Below are 21990 nucleotides of genomic sequence, written 5' to 3' on the forward strand. Positions count from 1 at the left end.
AATTCAATAAATTTCCCCCTTTCCTTTCAAATGTGCCATCTCTTCTTCTGTGATCACCTACGTATATCTCCTTTTATTCTTGCTTTATCACAAGGAGAAACACAAATATTATCCATGAGGCCTGAGGTTGGATTACACTAAGGTTAAACAAAAAATTAACCCCAGGGTTCCAGTAGGGTCGGTCGAACCTTGTTTCGGTTTGAAACAAGGTTCAACACCAAAAAAACACCAAAAAAAGGTCCTCTTTTCAAGATGGTTACATCTTTTCAAGATGGTTACATTGTTAATTCCATAATAGCATTTACAATATCATTACTGTTGTTCTTCAGGGCTCGGACTGCCTTTGCTCTCGACACATTTGCTTGTGACATGACCAATTCTATGTCCCTAACTTCCACACCTGTTTCATCAACCCCTTCCTCTTCACTCTCCTCTTGTAGAGTTGGAGTCTGTGTGTTTTCTTGAATGTTTGAGACAGCTTCACCTTGAACTTTGAATTTCTCAGCAGCTGCTAACTGTGCTTGCTGAGATAAATCCTCGATCTTGGCTTCCCCAAAAACTATGTAGGTATCTGAAGCTGGGCTCTTGTATACATCTGGTTTTGTGATGACAAAAAGGATATTCTTAGATTTCCGGATAGTGATTCTAGTAACCCCTGTAACCTGTCGAAGACCCAGTTTGGACATAGCCTTCAGTGCCGCCTTTTCACTCTGGCTCTGTTTTGCTTTACTGACTGGTTCTTCATCGATTTCAGCTGCTGCTGCCAGCTGGGCTTGTTGTGTGGTTGCCTGTGTAGAATCCTGTTCCTCAAGCTCTGGTACTGATTCATCACTATCAGATTCTGTTCCAGACCCTGTCTCAGCCTGGGGCTGTGGCAGCTCCTGCTCTGTAGCAGGGATGGTTTCTGTGGTTTCACCGGGCATTTTGTGCGGGGAACGCTGAACCAAGATGGCGGCAGAAAGAGAGCTAGCGAGAGCCTAACCCACGTGACCCAGAGTGACTCATAAACAAATATTGCTCAGAGTTTCAGGGTTCTTTTGAAAGAGTATTGCCGTATCCAAGAAGCCTTATGATCCAATCTTCAAACTGCCTTTCTTATTTAAAAGCAGGAAGTAGTATTTTTTTTCAAAAGCAGTTTCAGATATTTGAATTCAGTTCAACACAAACTTTGAGGGAGTGCCAAATTTGACTCACATATGTTCCCTGATGCCTAACTCAATTAGTCCCACTTGCTTGACCTTGATCTGGTAAAGAAAACAGGACCTTCACTTGTTTATGGTGGCTGCAAATGTTTGATTTCATTTCCCTTGTGGGGTGTCATCAAGATAAATGCCTCTTTGTGGTACATTCAAAGAACATCATAGTATAGTGACTATACCAGTAATGGTCTGTTTACTTAAGCTCAATTCACTGGTATAAATATTACTTTAAAATGTCAGCAAAAATGTATCTTTAAATATTTGGAAAAGTGTACAGAGAATTTGTGATTTTAAATCTTGGCAAAAAACTATAAAGAAATAAGGTACCAGATTTGCTTTGTTGGAAAAGTTAAGTTTAATGATTATTTTGTTTTGAGAGAAAAAATTAAGAGAATGACTTGAACTTTGATGAAGAAAAATAATGTGAAATAAAAGAAATTTTGGTGGAGGTGACATAAAAATAGGACCAATAGAAATGATGCTTGTTCTTAAAATTCCACACATCAAAGAGTGCAAAACAGCATTTCAACATCATTATTCAGTCTGACATTAGCTGGTACTGAAATGAATAGACATAAATGAGCTTATTTATTTTCAAGCTCTTACTAAATCAGAAAACTGAATTAGATTTATAAAATGTTTTGCTTTTGCAAAAACAACTCCCCCCTCCCCCAATACAGATCATGTTTATTGTTGGAAATCCTTTTTCAGTGTGTTTGAATGTTTAGTATAACATGCATGCAGAGCAAACTGGGGAACCTGAGAAGTGTTCTGAAGAGCCCTGGGAGTTTGAGTGTCATCTTCTCAAGGAGGAAGAGAATTTCAGTCTTACTCATAGGATAGATATGGAAACAGGGCAAAGGTGAGCAACAGATGGTCCCCAATTCAGTGAATCCTATTTGGTGTTGGGACAAGAGAATGTTGTAGAGTCATTGAGTGTATGACCACTGGAGTAGAGTCCATCACCTACCTTGACTTGGTGGACTCTGAAACCAGGCGGTAGCTGAGGGTGTTTAGTCCAGTCCTCTGATGCTGATTTTCAGGAGAAGCTGTGTTGCCAGGCGTTGGAGGTGAGCCCACTAGCAGAGGACTGGCAGCATTGTAATCCCTTTGTTGTAAGGAAGTTCCAAGTATAAGATCTATGCTTCCTGAGGTCCCAGGCAGGATTGCAGTCACAATTTCTTCATTTACTCAAAATAAATGTTTTGAATGATTATAGTTTGCTGGGTATTGTCTAAGGCCTGGCTTCCAAAGATTAGTAAATGCACAATTCCTGTCCTCAAGAAGCTCACCTCAGGATGATTTGCCTATTCAATGGTGTGTACAATGTGTTCTCATTGTCTATAGGTAGGGGCTAAAGTCAAAAGATGTGTGGATACGTCTGACCCACAGTTTCCATAAAGTGGAAATAGAGGGGAGGGGAAGAAGAAGTTCAAGTTAGTGTGGGCTGTTTCTGGGAAGAGTGAGTCAGGGTGAAGCACAGGATAGTGTGGAGTTAGTGGAAGTCCAAGGAGGGGACTTAGGATTGAAAGAGGAGGATGTCAATGGAGCCAGAGGAGGTCCCCAAGATGTAGCTTATCATTAGTTTCAAGGATACAAGGTGAAACTGATTATATGGTATTGAGGCAATCATACCTGTGAGAGTTGAAGGGAACCTGGTATGTCATCTAATTAACTCACTCTTCTTTCAACTCAACAAAGTGGAGCCTAGAGGGATGGCCTGACTTGTTTTAGGTAAAAGGAACAATAAGCCTTTTTTTGGGTTGGTAGAAATACACTTAAAATATCCATATCGTATAGAATTAGAGATAGTCCTTATGTTGGTGGCTTCAGAGATCTTTCCAAGATCACACTGTGTCTAAATCCAGCCCCTGCTTTTCAGAGGTCTCGTCTAAATGCTCTCCTGACCATTTGACCCTGGTCATTCCTTCCTATTTGAAATTTCTGGCTTCTTTGGTGGTACTGCATCCCCCTGGTTTTTCTCCTATTCTTCTGGCCAGTCTTTCTCAGTCTCCTTTCTAGTTTCTCTTACTTTGCTAATCCTCTACATTCTGCTTCCTGGAGTTCTGTCCATCTTTTCTACTCTTACGATTCCTATACTCTTTCTGAGCAGCTGAATCTATTGTCATGACTTTACTTTCTGTTTGGAAGTTGATAATTTCTAAGCATAAATCTCAAGTCAAGATCTGCCGCCTGGATTCCAGACCCTTATTCCAACAGTCAACAGCACACCTCCATCTGGATGTTCCATATGAGGCTTAAACTCAATCAATAAACGTAAAACTGAAGTTATCATCATTTCTCCCCACCCTCACCCTGGGCCCTCTTCTCTTCCTCTTCTATTCCCTGTTTTGCTTGGCACCATAATACTTAGGGTCCTCAAACCACAAACCCAAGGTTCGTCTATTATTTATCCTCATGTTCTGTTGACTATTTTTTTTACCTCTGTAATTTCTTTCCTCACTATCCCCACTGCTATTAGGTTGAAGAACCATCCAGTCTGGGAACCATCCAGTCTGGATCAGCAACCTGAAAAAAGCAAATTGGCCTCCTTGCCATCATTACTGCCCACCCCTTGCTACTATCACATAAGACGCGGGGATCTTACTGAGCGACAAAAACCCTAATCCCATCATTTTCCTGCTAAATATTCTTGAAGGCTTCCCATCACATGCAAGGTCAAATCCAAAATCCTTAGCATGACACAAGGTCCTTTGTGATCTGCATTTAGACCTTTCTTTAGTCTTTTTCTTTCTTCCTTCCTTCCTCCTTTCTTTTCTTCCTCCCTCCCTCCCTCCTTCCCTTTCTTCCTTCCTTCCTTCCTCCCTTTCTTCCTTCCTTTCTTTCTTTCCCTCTTTCCCTCTTTTTTTGCCATTCCCTCTTTACATTTGTCTCTTGGCATTTCAGAATACCTTCTAGTCTTTGAACTCGCCATACTCTCTGTTTGCCTCTTTACAAAATCAAAGATGCTTTTCTCAACAATATAGTGCATTCTTACTCATCCTTCAAACCTTAGCTCACATATGATCTCATTCCAAAGTCGTCTTCTCTCCTTGGTCTGGTTGGTTTCTTCTGTGGTGCCCTCAGCATCCTGTGATCATCCCATCCCAGCATTTCCGTGCTATTGAAATTTTGTGGCTTATTTATTGGATCTTTTTCGATCACCTCTAGACAAGGTTCTCATTGAGAGCAGGGTCTGTGCCTTCTCTCTCTGTATATCTAATCCTAGCAAAGTCTATGGTAGGCAACAGGTACTCACAATTAAACAAAAAGAGTAAAGATTTGTGCATTATTCTAAATCACAATGGGAGGAGAAGCATATTGGAGTCAGCTGGAGACCTGGATTAAAGTTCAAATACCCATATTCTCATGGAATATGCTCTACCCCTCCTTACAGGGTATCAGAATCTTTAGGGTGATATATGTAAGTGAATGAAAATAAGAAACACTACTAAGAGTATGAATATACATATTTTTAAAAATCTAGCAATGCAGGAAAAACTATGAAAAAATGTTTAGCCTTACAATGAAATTATTTTATACCCATCAGAGGGACAAAAATGAAAAATGTGACACATCAAGTACTGGTGATAATATGGAGAAATAATGATTCAAACATTGCTGGTGACCCTTCAGAGGTTACAAGCAATAACTTGTAACCTCAAAGATGTATATATCCTTTGACCAGTAATTAACACTTCTAGGTCCATACTCTAGCAAAACTGTAGCACATGTGCACTTGAAAAAAATGTTTGGAAATAATTATTGCATCTGTGTGCAGTGGCAAAAACATGGAAACATCCTGAATTTTCAGTAGGAGAAGAGACAGATGGTGGCAAAGTCAGTTAGTGGAATACCATACAGCAGTTAAAATGAATCAACTAGAGTTGCCAGTATCATCATGGGTGTATAGAAAAAATATAGTGTTCAACAAGAAAAACAAGTTGTAGGATAGTACAGTGTGATACCATTTATAAAATTAAAAACATGCAAAAAATTAAATATTTTTGAACACAGTTCGTAAATGTGTTAAGATATGCAGGGAATATACACTAAATTGTTGTCCAATTATGAATAAGTAGTGGGGACTGGAAAGAAATATGGAGACATGAAGGCAGCTCTATTATTTAGGAGGATGGGACAGTGCTTGTTTTCTTAGTTTCTATTTGTCTTAGGCTGTTTGGGCAATAGTTCAGTGTAAATTTTTTATTCCCAAAATTGCTGTCATTGGATCCTCATGAGAATTCAACCAGTTGATATGAATGCAAAACTGTCTACAACCTTGCTATTCAAAGTGTGGTACTCTGACCAGAAAAATTCACATTGCCTGGCTGCTTGTTAGAAATGCAGAATGCCAGGTCCCACCTCTGACCTCCTGAATCAGCATTTGCCTTCTAAAAATATTCCCAGGGGATTCCTGTGCACATTTAAGTTTGTGAAGCCCTGGACTACAAGACTTAGAGCAATGACTCTCAAGGGCGGGAGATGAGGGGAACAGTTTTGTCTCTAAAGGCACATTTGACAATATCTGGTGAAATTTGGTGGCTGCTACTGGTATCTCATGGATAGAGGCTAGGGCTGCTGCCAGACAAACTACAAGGCACAGGACAGTCTCCCAAAACAAAGACTTGTCTAGCCCCAAATGTCAGAGGTTGAGAGACCCTGACATGGAGAACAGAGTTTTGCCCAATTCCATATATACACTGTTGGTTATAAAATTAAAAAAAAAAATTAAAAACCTACTAAACTCTGAATAGGTACTCCCTCTAGGAAAAACAGGAGGAGAATGAGGTTAGGGAATGTATATGTAATGTGTTTTGTTTGTTTGTTTGTTTTTTTGCGGTACGCGGGCCTCTCACTGTTGTGGCCTCTCCCATTGTGGAGCACAGGCTCCGGACGCGCAGGCTCAGCAGCCATGGCTCGTGGGCCCAGCCGCTCCGCGGCATGTGGGATCCTCCCGGACCGGGGCACGAACCCGTGTCCCCTGCATCAGCAGGCGGACTCTCAACCACTGCGCCACCAGGGAAGCCCTATGTAATGTTTTATTTAAAATAAAGTACAATTAAGAGGCTAGATAACTTTGCCAAATTACACCAATTAGCTAGACCTCTAGTAGTTTAAAGAAACATAAGAATAGATAGCAAAAATTGGGATCTAAAGATTAAAAAATAAAAATATGTTTTTGGAAGGGATAAGGATCAAAACAAACTCAAGGCCTTATTTAACCGTGGGTGGATACATAAAAAAATTTTGGTTTTGGCCAATTCACAAAGACCTGCCTTGACTCTCTCTGCTGTCAGAAAAGTATTGAAAACATTGCCTACTCTAAATTCCTGGATATGCCCTACTTTAGTGGTGCCATGTAAGCAGCCAAACCGGCATTTTCAAGGGGAGCTATAATATGAAGGCACCTGTGATGGAAATTCTATGTTCCCTTGCTAGTCCTTTCCTTTTCTACCTGACCTTTAAATGTTTTAGTTTGTCACGACTCCATCCTCTTAACACTCTATGTTCTTTCCCTAAGTGATTGCATCTATTTTCACATTTAAATCTCAAGTTCAGAGAGCTCATCTGAGTTCTAGACCTCAAGTAGCCAACTGCTGACTCAACATCCCACTGGAAGTCCCACGGATAATTCAGAGTCCAAGTCTAATGCTGAATTCATTCTCTTTCCACCCACCTCCCCCAACATACCCCTACTGTGTTTCCTTCCCCAGGGTACAGTAGCACCATCTAGCCAACAGCACCTACAGAAGACATGGAGTCATTTTTAACATCTCCCTCTCCCTTATCCTTTGCATCCAATCCATCCCTAAATTCTGTTGATTCTACCTTATAAATATATCTCAAATACATTGACATTTCTACAAGTTCGTTACTACTCTTGGTTTTTCCTGGCCTTTGCATCCTCACTAGTCTCCTTATATATTTCAGCATCCACTCCCTCTATACCCCATCCATATTTATCAGCCTTCACCCATTAAACCATTCTCTATACTATATCCAGAGTGATCTCTTCAAAATGCAAATCTGAATGTATCACTCCTGCTTAAAACATTTCCTTAGTTCCCCATTGCTGTTGGGGTCCATCACAGAATCCTTCACAAGCTGTACAGGACCTGGTCTCTTCCCATCTTGAAAGCCTCATCTCATTGCAGTCATCTTCTCTTGTCACTCTTCTCCAATCCAGCTTCCAGCCACACTGCCACCCCTGTAATTCCTCAAATGCATCAAGCTCTTTCCCAGTTCATACCTTTGTCACATTTTGTTACCTTTGCCTGTAAAACTGGCCCCAGCCACCACTTCCCAATTCCTCCATCTAAGAGATGCCACTTCATTCTTTAGCTCTCAGCTCAAGTATTACTTTCTTAGGGAAGACTTCCATGACCACCTGAGAAGAGATTATCCACAATACCCAACTCTGTAGTTGTTGATAGCATCTAACCAAAAAGTAATTAACACTCAACCACATAATTGTCTGCTTGCCCCGTTAGACAGGAAGTTTCACAAGTGCAAGACAGTGCTTGCTGTTCACTGCTGCATCCCCAGGACTAACACAGTGCACCCCAAGTAGTGCCTGAGTGAAAGGCTGGGCTTCTGGAATCACTACAGAGAAGGAGCTACAAGATACTACACAACAATTGGAACTCAGTTCTTTTCTATTATTTAAGAAAACTAGTCTGGGATATAGTTTTAAATGTCTAAGAAACTAATGTGTAATTAAATATGTAGATATAACTTCATTCTGTGTTTGAGTGTTTTCCTAAGCTTGAAAAGTGAGCAAATCCCCATGCATATTAGATAAGCTTGGTTTTAGAGGCTGTAGATTTTGTGCTTGGGAACAACTCATTAGAACATTTTCTAGGGCAACCCCTCAAATAATCCTGAGTCAAATAGTATTAGCTATGGGCCGATGAGTGAGGAGAAGAGAAAGGACTAATTTTTCCCATGAATGGTGTGAATGTCTTGTCTTTTGTATTGAAAGAGATTAGATTTTGGATTCAGATCTGCATCAGAATCTCAATTCTTTCACTTAAATGTTAGCTACATTTTTTAACTGTCTCAGCCTTTAGTTTCTTCATTTATGTAATGAATATATCACTTTCATGTGAACACTTATGAGATACCATAGATTTATTGAGATAACATTTATCAAGCTCTTAGCACAGTGCTGGCTCCTAGTAGAGATTTAATGATTTCTGGTTCTTTTCATTTTTATTTCTATCTGTATACATATAGTTCAGTTGTCATTGAATTGGGATCCAGAGCCCTAGATAATTGAAATCAGAGTTTTGACACATGAACTCCTTCCCTTCCTAGAGCTTATTCTAAGAAACTATTTTGATAGAGTTAGACCAAATGAAAGATTATATGATCATAGTACACATCAATCAAAGTGCCTTCATGCACTTGGAGAAAACTGAAGCAAGGCAAAAAGAAGAAATCTCATATGTAGAAGATTGCTAGCAATATACTACTGCATTGTAAGAAGGAAATGAAGCAAAGCCTGACCTACCAGGGCTGGGTGCCATTCAGTCATGACCTTCTTAGAATATGGTAGTAGATGTGTTCTGAAGAGCAGATGGAAGAAGGACCGACATGTATCTTCCTGTGTTAGGGAGTGATTCGTCCAGCCCTCAGCCCATTCATCTGATAAATGTTGGAGTGCTTGGGACATCTCAGGCACTGTGCCAGCAGCACCAGTCCAACAGTAAGCAAGACACAGTTCTGCTCTGGTGAAAGGCAGGGAGGAAGGGGAGTAAGAGATAATCTAATCTATATGGCAATAAGGGGATAGAGAGGGTGTGTGTGTGTGTTTGTGTTGAGGGGTGTGTGGTAATTTATACAAGGTGGTCTGCAAAAGCCCCTAAAAGAGAGATTTGAATAGAGCCTTGAATGTACCGAGAGAGTAAGTCTTGTGGGTCCCCAAGGGAATGGGTTTCCAAGTGGAGGGGACAGCAAGCATGAAGGTGCAAAGCAGCAGGCTTGTGAATCTGAAAAATGGCGAGGGAGCTGGTGCAGTAGAAACAGAGCAAGGGAGGGACAGAGAGATCAGAGAGGTGGTGGGGAAGAGTACACCATTCTGAGGTTTTGCCTTTGAATCCTAAAGAGATGGGAAGCCATGGGGAGTTTGGAGCGTGATCTTATTTGCCTTATAAGACAGGATCACTGTCATAGGAGAATAGACTGTTGGGGGGTCTGGGCAGAAGCAGACTGATTAGAAGGCTGTTACCAAAGCCAGATGAGAAGTGTGTTCCCCTCAGTACTAGTTAAGTTATGTTAATAAAATATACCTCTGTATGGCAATCATTCAGAAAAAAAAATTCTTTCTACTACCTACTGACTACCACATTAAATCCAGCCTATTTCTCTCTGTTTATTCTATTACTTCCCTCCATCTACTACCTCTCAAATGTAAATGCTTAAACTAGAGTAATAATAATGAGGGTGGTGAAGAATAGTTGAATTTTGGATGTACTTCAAAGGTAGAGCTGACCGGATTTGCTCATGGACTAGTTGAAGGGTACAAAAGAAAGAGGGGTCAAGGATAACATAAGAATTGGGCCTGAGCAACTAAAAGGGTGGAAGAAGTGGGAAAAACTAAGAGAGAGGCAGATGCAGGGAATGGTTCAAGGTCTTCTTCATTCTCTAGTCTATTCCAACACAATTTCTGGAAGAAGTCCTATTTTAGACATATCAGCCATTATCTTCCTGTGGTTTAGTTGACTGCTGAAGACTGGACTCCATGGGATACCAGAGAATTTCCTGGCATGAAGGCCATTCTGTAAGGGAGTTGGGAAGGGTGTACAACAAAACTTGCACCTACTTAGCTGCTTAGCCAAGGGCTAGCCTTGTTTATTAAAACATTTCTGACTCACTGTCTCCCTAGAGGTCCAAAGCTGGAGTAACAGCCGTAGGTGATTCCCAACTTGGCAGAGGTTGTAGTATAGCCATTAAGACTCCAAAAAAATGAATCTTGAACTTTTCCAAGTTTTAGTTAGTAGAAGCATACAGCTGGAAGAGGGAAGAACTCAAAGAAAGTCATAGCTGGAGGGAACCTTAGTTAGAGTCCAAATCAAGACTCAGAGAAACATGAAACTCAGAGAGGTTATACAGCTACTGCAGGGACGTGAAGAGTAGTTGAAATAGAACTAGAACCCTGGTCTCTGACTTCCATTGCACTGCTTTTCTGGCAGTGCCAGGCTGGAGGGAACATGACAGTACCAGGTATGCACTGATCGGAGCGAATTGTCTTTTACTCTTGGGAGACTAGAGCTTAAGAAGCCTTCACCACACACTACTTTTAATCTGTGTTCATGGATCCCATGGTTTTACCCTGAGAAGGAAACTGGAGGTTGGCTGAGTTTCTTGGTCTAAGAAGTAAAGAATAGCAATAATAGTCCTTGCTTTCCTCTGGGTTAGAACAGTACTTTCACGTTCACGTAAAATTTCACGATCATGAAATGATGGATTGCAGGTATAATGGTTGGAAAAAGACAGTGGTGTAGTGAGTGATGTTACTACCATGAGTGTGGGGAAAATTAAAATTTATCTAAGACAACTACGGTAAAAATAAGTTTGTGGTATTTCAATTTCCTTGCCTTGTGAAACTGGCAGTGAAAGGCAAAATGGGTTGATTTGAATTTCAGCCATCTTTTTCAGAACATTGAAGGAGGTGCCAAGGAGTAGTAAAATGTGCAAAGTAGACTACTGGGGAAGGAAAGAAAAGTGATATGCGTAGTCAGCCCCTGAAATATTAAAATTTGATTGCTTGTTTCCATTGAAATATTTTGAAAACCCAATGGAAGTTTGTGACCAGGTCCACACTGGGGCTGAGATGGTCTCTGATTACTAGAGTTATCACACCCACATGCGAACAATAGTCATTGCTCACACAAACTGCAGTCATGGCCTTAGCTTCTGTGTATGTATGTGTGTATCTGTAAAATCAAGTAGAATGGTACAGCCCAGCCTTTTGATGAAAGTTTGTCATTGTTTTAGTTGTTAGGCTTGATATCCAAGCATAATATTTAACCTGATTTCCAAGGTCATTGAATTTAGTCCTTACTAATATTTAGGTACCCACTCAGATCTATGCTTGTTGATTGGTATGATGCTTCTTTTTCTTCTTTTTTTTTTTAAGGAAAAATATTTTCACATCTCAGTAGATTTCTTACACTGGTATGTTCTAAAATGGAATATTTCTTTTATTTCATCCTGATTCATTGCCCTGAGGTCTTCTGTTTTGGTTTCTGAGATACTGATCCCCAAGGATTTAGGAAGAATATATCCTTCTTCTTTGGAAGCCAAATGCTTAGTCTCTGATAATTAAAGACACTGCGTTATTTTTCTAGGAAGTGATGTGACACTGTTATTTCCCTCCTTGATCTGACACCATCAGTGGGGAGAGTTCAGTGAGTTGCATTAAACAACTTAGGAGTTAAATTTTCAGTGATTTTCTTCCTTGTTAAATCTATTTACACTTTATTCTTTCTCTTTCCATATTTTTTTTTGTGCTAATTGATTTAGTTCCTACCCTCTGCCTGGGAGTATACCCCCCAGCCCCATAAGCATGGCACATTTTTCTTAATGCTTCAGTTTTATTCTGAGATTTGTAGGGGTGGTGGGGTGTTGAATTTTTACATTCCTAAAGATTTTGTTATCTACTGATGGAGACAAAATCAGTGAATCCTGCCTTCCTGTATTCCTATGGATGTATTATAGACCAAATAGGAAAAAATCACTTGGATTTTTTTTTTTTTTTTTTTTTTTTGTGGTACGCAGGCCTCTCACTGTTGTGGCCTCTCCCGTTGCGGAGCACAGGCTCCGGATGCGCAGGCTCAGCAGCCATGGCTCACGGGCCCAGCCGCTCCACGGCATATGGGATCCTCCCAGACCGGGGCACGAACCCGTATCCCCTGCATCGGCAGGCGGACTCTCAACCACTGCGCCACCAGGGAGGCCCTCACTTGGATTTTTAAGAAAAAATGGAAGACTGGAAAATTCTTAGTATGTGGCAGGCTAAGGCCAGGCTTCCAGTTCATTATTCTGGGGTTTTGTGTTTCTTCAGTGGACAAGTGTGAGGAGGGCTTTACCATGTTCTCAGCAAACTGTCTCCTGGATGAAGGATACTTTGTTCCCAAATTCTAGCTGAAGTATTTGTTGTTTTTATTTGCCTCTGTTTGTTCATTTGATCTTGCTCCTTCTCTCCCTTTCTGTCCCCCTTTAAAAATAGTTATATGCATTTGGTTGGGAATGAACAAAATATGGATATCAATTTTTAAGATATTATGAAAGTCATCCCCTCAATTATCCAAGTGGGTGAGCTGTACTATTTACTCCATTATAAAATAATTTAATGTAGGTTTAAAACTCTCTGTGTTCTAAGATCAACTTAGTAACCATGATGTTCAACAATCAATAAAAGCAAATATCAGTATTTTAAATTGCATTGTTGTTTCTTTTCTTTTTTACAATGTTCTTTTCAGCAGTGTTTTCTGTTACTGATGAAGACTAACTTTCTGAAACAAAAAGGCCACACCAGGAGAGCATCTCTGAGAGCCATAGATTTGGTGATTCCATAAATGAAATTGATCCTGTGCCACAGAACATGGCTACAGGGTATAGAACTTGATAAGATTTAGGGAAAATCTGATAGCTGAAGCCATCCTGTCTCCAGATTATACCATATCAACTCTGCTTCCATGGGAAAGCAGAGGGGAGAAGTTGCCTAGTCCAGTTATTTATTTGAAAGCAGCCTCCACGTCAGCTAGAGAGAATGCTTATGTAGATGGCAGTTGCTTAGGACCAGTTCCCCTTGGTCAAGTAGGTATTTTGATGCCCAAACTGATTCCCTATCTGCATTCAATTGCAGGGAAGTGTTAGACAGCCATTGTACTAGACTCCCTTCAGGTCCTTTAGTCATTATGTAGAACGTCTTGCAGTGGTGTTTGAATGGTCTCCTCAGCTCAGCTCAGGGGTGTTGGTATCTAGAAACAGCTGGCTCATGCTGCCCAGACTCACACAGGACTGGCTTTCGTCCCCACAAAGTGGGTGTGATTTAAACACATATATACTATAAATAAAGAGATTGACTTCGCCTCTTAGTTCTTTCACTCACCTGAGGGAACATGGTAGGAAAAACTACTTGGAAAAAGAAAATCAAGTTTCAGTTAGAATGATTCTTGATGAACAGAGAATCTGAAGAAGAGATTTGAGAACCTTGTACTGAGGTGAATTGGTGACACATCTTTCCCTGACCTGGAGTCCCCCTCTTCCCAGCCTACAAGGGATTGAATCTGCATTTCATTGTCAGGACAGGCACATTGGCCCAAGGTAGTTCTCCAATTCTCCTATTTTGACTCTGAGAGTCTGAGAAAAATTTTTGCTCTTCATGACCTGCTTCTTTCTCATTTCCACACTATGTTGTTACAAGATCTCAAATTGTTTCAGACACAATATATAGTGATTTGTGTAAATATGTAAGGAAGCAACCTAATCTTCTTGGCCCTAAGACCAGGTAATAGCTCATGAGTATTTTAGGCAAGACTGTTTGCTATTATTGGTGGAAGCAATCTCATCTTTAATTGATTAACTTTGAGTCAACACAAGTGTTTTCTGCTAGTCTTAAGTTCTTTGACTTTTCTTTCTGAGCTTTCTCTACATCAATGGTTTTTGCATTAGAATATTTATTGTATAACATTCTATACATACAAAAGAATATGTAACATATAAGTTCTGAAGCAAAATAATAATAAACATTTGTGAATCCAAATTTAGAACTAGAACATTAGTAATGCTGTTGCATATACATGTGTATTCTTTCTCTTGCCTCCAATAGGTGGTAATCACTATCCTAAAATTTATGTTTATTTATTCCATACTTCTTTCCCCCCCACTTTTTGAGGCAGTTTTTGTATGTATGTAACCATAAAAAATATTTTGTTGAATTTTGTTGTTTGAGCTTGATTGAAGTGCTATCATTCTCAATATAGTCTTTCAACTTGCTTTTGTCCTTCAAATTCGTAATTCCTTGGGGTTGTTATATGTAATTATAGTTAACTAGTATTCACTGCTGTATAATATTCCTTTGTGAGACTATACAAAAATGTATTTCCTGTTGATGAATTTTTGGATTGTTTCCTTTTTTTTTAAAATTATGAGCTTAGCTACCACAAACATTCTTATACATGCCTTTGGGGGTGAATGTGAAATTGCTAGGTCACAGTGTATGCTAATGTAACAGGGAAGAGCCAAATCTACTTGTTGGATCTGTTTCTTTTACTTTAATCTTTGTTTTCCGCTGCTTTTGTTCACTAAAAGGATACTGTCTATACACATTGGCCTGCCTCGGGGAACGCTGTCCCTCTGCCTGAATGTTAAGCCGAAGTGCCTTTGTTCAGGGAAGCATCCTGACCCTGTCCACCTGTGGATGGCTGCAAGAAAGAAGAAATTAACACATCCCCTCCCTGAGCCTGGACTTTCCAGGCGATACTTGCAAAATCTATGGCCTTTTTACTTTACTTCCTCATCTCCATGCCCTCTCTTTTCTATAAAAGAAACTTGCATCCAAACCCTGAGAAGATGGTTTTTTTTTTTTTTTGGAGACATTAGTCTGCCATCTTCTCAGCCTGCTGGCTTTCCAAATAAAGTCATATTCCTTGCCTCAGCACCTGCTCTCTGATTTATTGGCCTGTTGTGCAGCGAGCAGAGTGAGCTTGGACTCAGTAACACTAATATTCAACATTAGAAGATAATTCCCATTTGTTTTTTAAAGTGATTGTGCAGTTTCCATATCAGCACATATGTAATGATTCCGTTTGATCCATATCCTTGCCAATAACTTGTATTGCCAGGCTTTGCAATTTTTGCTAATCTAATGGGTGTAAAATGCCATTTTATTAGTAACCAAGAAAATCAAAAGAAGCAAAGAGGTTAGGCATCAGGTATATGTGTATTGATTATTTCTCCTTTCTCTTTGTGAATTAACTGTTCAAGTCTGTTGCCCATTTTTCTAATGGGTTGTTTGCCTTTCCCTTACTGATGTGTAAGAGTTTTCATATCATTTTGCTACTTAGCTTTGTCATTTGTATGCATTGCAGTTAACGTCTTCTAGTTTGTGATTTGTCTTTTCATTTTATTTATTCACTTTTGATGAATAGAAGTTCTTAATTTTAACATGGGTGAATTTATTAATCATTTTTTCATGGCTAGTGCTTTTTATGTCTTAATATGACCTCCCATACCCTTCTAATATGGGAGGTTATAAAGATATTCTCCCATATTTTCTTCTAAATGTCTTAAAATTTTGCCATATACTGTGATGTCCTTGATCCATCAGAAATTGATTTTTGTATGTGGTATGAGGTGAGAGATCTGGATTCATTTTGTTTCCCTAGGGAGAAGCATTTCTCTCAGTACTGTTTATTAAAAAGTTCTTTCCTTTCCCAAATGATCTGCAAAGTAATGTACCATTTCAAATTTCTATGTTTGTGTCTGTCTGCCTCAGGACTCTTCGTTCCATTTTGAAAACATGTTTAAAAACCAACAAACAAAATCTCTTGTTATGAATTTGTATTGAATTTTATCAAGTTTTTTTTTCTGCAAAGTTGAGATCATGTGATTTTTGTCCAGTAATCTGTTAATGTGTTAAAGACATTTATAGGCTCTGTTAAACCACCCTTGAATTCCTAGGATAATCCCAACTTTGTCATGATGTTATTTATATACATTTTTTTAAAAACTGCTGGGTTTAGCTTGCTAATATTTTGTTTATAATTTCTGCATCTGTGCTTCTGGGTAAAATTTGCCTATAGTCTTTTTTTTTTGAGCCATCCTTTTCTGGTTTTGGCATCAGTTATATTTGCCTCAGAATGCATTGGGGAATGTTTCTCTTTTTTTCTTATCTGGAAGAGCTTGAGATGATGTTCTTTGGACGTTTCATAGAATTCACCTTAAAAAATCTTTTTTGTTTTGACTGGAAAAGATTTTAAGCTACTAATTGAATTTCTTTGATGGTTATAGTATATTTAGACTTTCTTGTCTAAATTAATGCAGTTTTGTTAATTTATTGTTTTTTCCTAGGAAAAGTTCCCCTTTAGGATCTCTGGCTTAATATAGGAATCATATTCAGTTTCCCAGCCTTGTACTGCTGCAAGGTCTCATCTTGTGTTTTCATAGCTACATCCCCCATGGAAAGCACTTTGTAAAATAATTTTCACAAAGGCACTAGTTGGGTTAGCGTTATCCTTGCGGATCACACTGCTGAAAAAGGCATTTGACCTCAGGACAATGTCTCTTAGATTTTACAAACCTTAACTCTCTTAGCTTCTTGCATGCATTATTTTTTAGAGATATCTGGGAAGATCCTGATTTTGGTTTGCCTGATTTGTGGATGTCCCAATTATGGGAGCAATATGCTCCCTAATACACCCACCCAGGGAAAATACATCCCACGTGGATAGCCATGGAAACTCATTGCCCTCTCCTATAGCTCCTGGGTTGCTGCCCTAACTATAAATACCTCATGATGTATGAAGCAGTGTGTGGCATGTATGTGCATATAGATACTCAATGGTTATGAGGAGCTGGTTTCTATAAACACAATAAATTGATGTTTATTATATAAAAAAGAACTTATACACTGAATTAGCATTTTGTGCATATAAAATATGTCTTTGTTGTTCAGCTGCTACATTTGTCAACAGTAGCCTTGTGGGGAAACACTAACAGACATCCCAATTGTCACATATCTATCATAGCTTCTGCATGATTCTCATTTTATTAGCAATCTGCTAAAGTTAAAGGAAGATTTAACAACAAAACAAGTTCATGTATTTGAGGAGCTAGAGTGAGACTGCTATAGACTTGATTGATCAGCTTTTTTTCTCATAATAGTCATTTGCCTCACTGCTCCTAACCATCTCCCCTTATAAATTTTAGAAAGTGCCTGAAACCGAGAGTGATAGAATCTGCCTGCCTCAAAAGGCATGCTAGGCTATGTTCAGAATATGTTGAGTGTAGAAATTTCTAGGGAGGAATTGGTAACATTTTCTTACCCCACTCCACCTCCCCCATCATCACCTACTCCTTCCAAGCCCTGAACTCCTCTTGTTAATGATATCTCACCAGCAAAGCTCATTATTAGTTTTCCTAGAAGACTAGATGGCCATTCAGTTATTGTATCTAAGTTTTCTGTTCTAAAACAGAAATAGTATGCCAGTTGGGAAAATATTTTCTTTCCCAAGTGCAAGCTATAATTGTACACTACATATTCTGCAATATTAGGAGCAGGAGAACAGTAGGGGTGTTTTAGAGCAGGAGTCAGCAATTTTTTCTGTAAAAAGTCGGATAGAAAATATTTTAGAGTCTGTGGGCCAGATGGCCTTTGTTGCAACTATTCATCTCTGCTGCAAAAGCAGCCATAGACGAAATGACCATACCTAAATAGGCATGGCCATGTGCCAATACAATCTTGTTTACAAAAACAGGTAGTGGGCCAACTTTGACCCATGGGCATAGTTTGTCAACCCTATCTTAGAGGCACTGTCTTAAAGAAATTTTTCTCAGGGTTTTTTTTTTTTTTTTTTTTTTTTGCATGGTTGCTCTCATTCATTTATCTAAAGCAGAGTTTCTCAACAAAGGCACTACTGACATTTTGGGCTGGTTAATTCTTTGATGTAAGGAGTTGTCTTATGCATTGTAGGATGTTTAGCAACATCCCTGGTCTCTACTCAGTAGATGCCAGGAGCATCCCATGAGTTAACCAAAAATGTCTCCAAACATAGTTAAATGTCCCCAGGGGCAAAACTGCTCCTGGTAGAGAATCACTGATCTAAAGTGATAAGGATGATGTCACAATTGGGAGATGTAAATTGTTCAACTGTCTGAACATAGAACAAAGGAGGGAATATCAGGGATTGAGGCCAAGGGATAGTCAAGGCAAAGATCACTCACGGCTATTTCGACTTCCTTTTGAAGGCAACTGGATAACATTGAAGGGTTTTATGAAGAAAGGTGTGCTAGTATGTTTAGTTTTATGTTTTTGAAAGGTCATTCTTACGTCAGAGAAGAAAATGGGTTAGGCAGAACAAAACTAGAGGCATGGAGGCCAATAAGAAGACTTAGCTCCTGACATTTTGACTGGTACCTCTTGGGAAATGTTGCTCTGGTTCCTGGGTATTATCAAATCCTCATAGAACTTATGTAATGCTAACAAAATGTACAAAAGACTGATTAGTGTCATAGAGTCAGACTGCAATTTACTAAAGATGTACCTGACCTTAAAATCAAGCTAAGTTATTTTAGAACACTTATTTCCTTCTTGCTGGGAAAATTATCTTAGAAAATAAGGAAAACCAATAAGGAAACTTCTCAGCTGTGACTATACAGGCAGAGCAAGGATGCTTACTATCATTATGGGATGTGCTCAGCAAGTTATTGTAGCCAAATGATTAGGCCAATTCCAGTTTAGAGATCAAGAATCAACTCTCAATTTGGAAGGAACCCGAGGGTCCAAAGTTCATTGAATCCATTTACAACATCATCTGCAGTTAGTTTTGTTACCTCTACTTAAACAACTCTGACTGTGACTTGGCTCCCAAGAAAGCTCATGATATTTTGCATTCTGTAATTGTTAGATAGCCCTTTCATTTCTTTTTTTTTTTAATAATTTAAATTCTTTATTTATTTTTATTTTTGGCTGCATTGGATCTTTGTTGTCGTGCGCAGGCTTCTCACTGTGTTGACTTCTCTTGTTGCAGAGTGCAGGCTCTAGGCACGTGGGCTTCAGTAGTTGTGGCACGCAGGCTCAGTAGTCGTGGCGCATGGGCTTAGTTGCTCCATGGCATGTGGGATCCTCCCAGACCAGGGCTCAAACCTGTGTCCCCCGCATTGGCAGGTGGACTCCCAACCACTGTGCCACCAGGGAAGCCCTTTCCTTTTTACTTCTGCAAGATATTGGATATTTGATGTTTGTTTCCAAAGACCTGGAATAGTTGTACTGAGAGAATGCCTTTTTCCTTGGGACAGTCTTGGGAATGCAGACAAATTCTCATCTTCAGACTTTTCTTTGTTATGTTCTACCCTTAATTCCAGTTATTCTCACGATTGTGATATCCAATTATATTTATCAAAGGTCTCCACTGTCCAGGCACCATAGTAGACAGTGGGGATACAAGGATAAGACAGAGTTCCTCTCCACAAGGAGCTCACAGTTCCACTGGAGATGGGGGAGGGGATTCAGACATTAAAATAATAAGTACAATTAATATACTTCATATAATATGATACATTCTTCATCAGTATTGAGGGAGGAACATGAACACCGCTGACCCAGTCACTGTGTAAAATTGAACTTTATGTTGAAGTAAATTATCTAATGAGGCTTTTTAGCAACAGGAAGTATCTTTTGGGTCTTTTTATTCCTCCTCCTTTTGGCTGACAGTGGATTCCAACCTACTTCCTTAATCAACTCCCTCTTGATTCCAACTCTACTTCTTAATAGCTATTCTCTTTGGGTAAGTTTATCTCTTATTGGCCAGAGTTCAAATCTGACAAAATGTACAAGTCACCGAGGTGGTCAAGGTGTTCATACAGGAGAGGTAACCATTCCAACCATTAGCCACCACCAGAGAGACATCATTTTCCTGATAACTTAAATCCATGAAAATCCCTAAGTGGGAGGAACCTCAGGGCTGAATAATTTCAGAATATATGGTTCCCACTCTAAAAAACTAGAAGATGAACTTGAAGATTAAACAATAGCCTTGGCTGCATATATAATAGTTTAATTCCTTCTGTATGTGTTTGACATCATACCCGCCAACCTCATCACCCATACTTTGATAATTCAGTGAAGTAACAGAAACAGCCTCCTTTAGGTATGCATTCATGCACATTTGCTTAAGCACTGGTGTGTATCCTCCAGTAAAAACAGTAAGTGAAGTTTTATAAACTGGAAGACATAAGCATTGTTAGGTTTTTTGTTTCTTTTCTCTCACCATCTGCCACATGTTTTGCTGCTTGTGTAATTCTTTGGATAAAATTCAGTAAATCTGGTAAACTTAAGGGAAATCAAGGTGAGAGCTTTTTCTTTTAAACTGCAGTATAGAACCATTGTAGCCAATGTTTAACCTTTGCCTCTAGCGGCACAGAAATATTATAACATTTAGTTTTGTAAACTTAGGTTCTTTAGATTTTTAAAGTCTGAAGGAGTAGCAGTTCATCTGATAGAAGGCATTTTGCTTGACCTTAAAGAAATAGAAGAGGTATAAATTGGAAAAATCACTTAGTTTTGTACATATAAATACGCTCTTCACCTCTGAGCTGAAAAAGAGTATTTGTTGCACTAAGAAAAAAGAGCTGATCTTTTTTCCTAGTAAGAATTTCAGGAAAGCAAAAAACTTGTTAAACCACTTAATCCTTCTTTCCTGTGTGACTCATGGTTTCCTTTTAGGTCCTGACAAACATAAGTATCTTTGTATCTGTGCATCAGCCTGCCTAAGGCTTCATCTCCTTCTGTCACCCCAAGATAGAGCCATGGGGACACTTCCAAGTGTCAGCTAAGGAGAATGCATACACTTAAAACCCACACCTGCTAATCCCCCATCATTTCCCAAAGAGTTTCTTATTCAGTTTTAGACTGAGAGCCTTTGTGAAGAAGTTCAGAATATTTTTACATTTCCTGCTTCATCTGCAACTCAGAGCCAAAAGTATAGCCCCAGTTTCTTCCAAGATCTTTTATAAGCAAAGAATCATGTGCTCTGCAATAATTCTTAGCTAAAGATGCCTCAGGTTTCACGCTTTGGGGATAAGGAAGGAAAATACATATTCTCCTGACACTTCAAGTCCACGTGATATATATTTTGGAATGCTCATTTTCTTTTCACCTGGATTGTGATTTCCTGAACACCAAATTGGGATGCCACATTAAAATGCACAATCTTGATTTGGTAAATGACATGTTACTGTGGTTGTAAGGCTAGCTACAAGAAAAATGATGCAGTCAATTATGTGCCCCTGCATTGCCCCTTGCTTCCATTTCTTATGCCATTTCTTATCTTGATGCAGCCCTCCCCTGGGCTTCCAAGATGTCATCCTGATACTTTTTGTCTTTCCCTCCTATCAAAATGTGTTATGAAGAAAGTATTAGTAGTCCTCTCAAACTAACTAAAAATAGCTAAAAACTTCCCTTTCCCAAGTAAATTCACATTTAAACAAACCCTCAAACTAAATGCCTGTGTTTTCCAGTAGATTGAGGAGATGGAAGCCAGGGCTTTCCACTGAGGCAGTGGTCTACCTCTAATCCTAATTATACTTTTAGTGGTCATCACTGGGCTGATTCCACATTAAACATATTTTCCTTTTTTTATCCCGTCCTTCCTTTTATTCATGAAGTAGAAGGGAACAAAAATAATCTAAGGAAAGTTATTCTTTATTACTCCCAAAGCCATAAGTTACTTAAATATATCGCATACCTATTATGTAAAATGAATATGCAAAAATGAATAACATTTACTTAAAAGATAAACTGAAAACAACTAGGAGGTACTAAGTGCTAATAAGTGGAACAGACAGCAAGAGCCAGGTCAGGGGGAGGAAACAGCAGATAGGGCTATAGGATGTAGGGAATTTTCATTGGATTGGAGGTAGTAGAGGCCTGAAAATGGTTCACAATTTAGAAAACAGCTACAGTGGTCCAAGAGTGAGGGGAGGCTATACACACACCCTCCAGAAGTGCCTATACATGGAGGACAGTGCTTCTTCCCTCTCTTTGCTTTTTTTCCACATG

At 39.2% G+C, this 21990-nt stretch overlaps 1 protein-coding gene across 1 annotated transcript; it reads right to left on the minus strand.

Annotated features, from left to right (window-relative positions):
- Window positions 1-267: 267 nt before the first annotated feature.
- LOC307053338 (nascent polypeptide-associated complex subunit alpha) lies at window positions 268-942 on the minus strand. The gene has a single exon (XM_079704713.1). The coding sequence runs from the start codon at window positions 921-923 to the stop codon at window positions 276-278; it is 648 nt and encodes a 215-aa protein (XP_079560839.1). The 5' UTR covers window positions 924-942; the 3' UTR covers window positions 268-275.
- Window positions 943-21990: the final 21048 nt, after the last annotated feature.

This window comes from Hyperoodon ampullatus, assembly GCF_949752795.1.
Source record: "Hyperoodon ampullatus genome assembly, chromosome: 5".
Lineage (NCBI taxonomy): Eukaryota > Metazoa > Chordata > Mammalia > Artiodactyla > Ziphiidae > Hyperoodon > Hyperoodon ampullatus.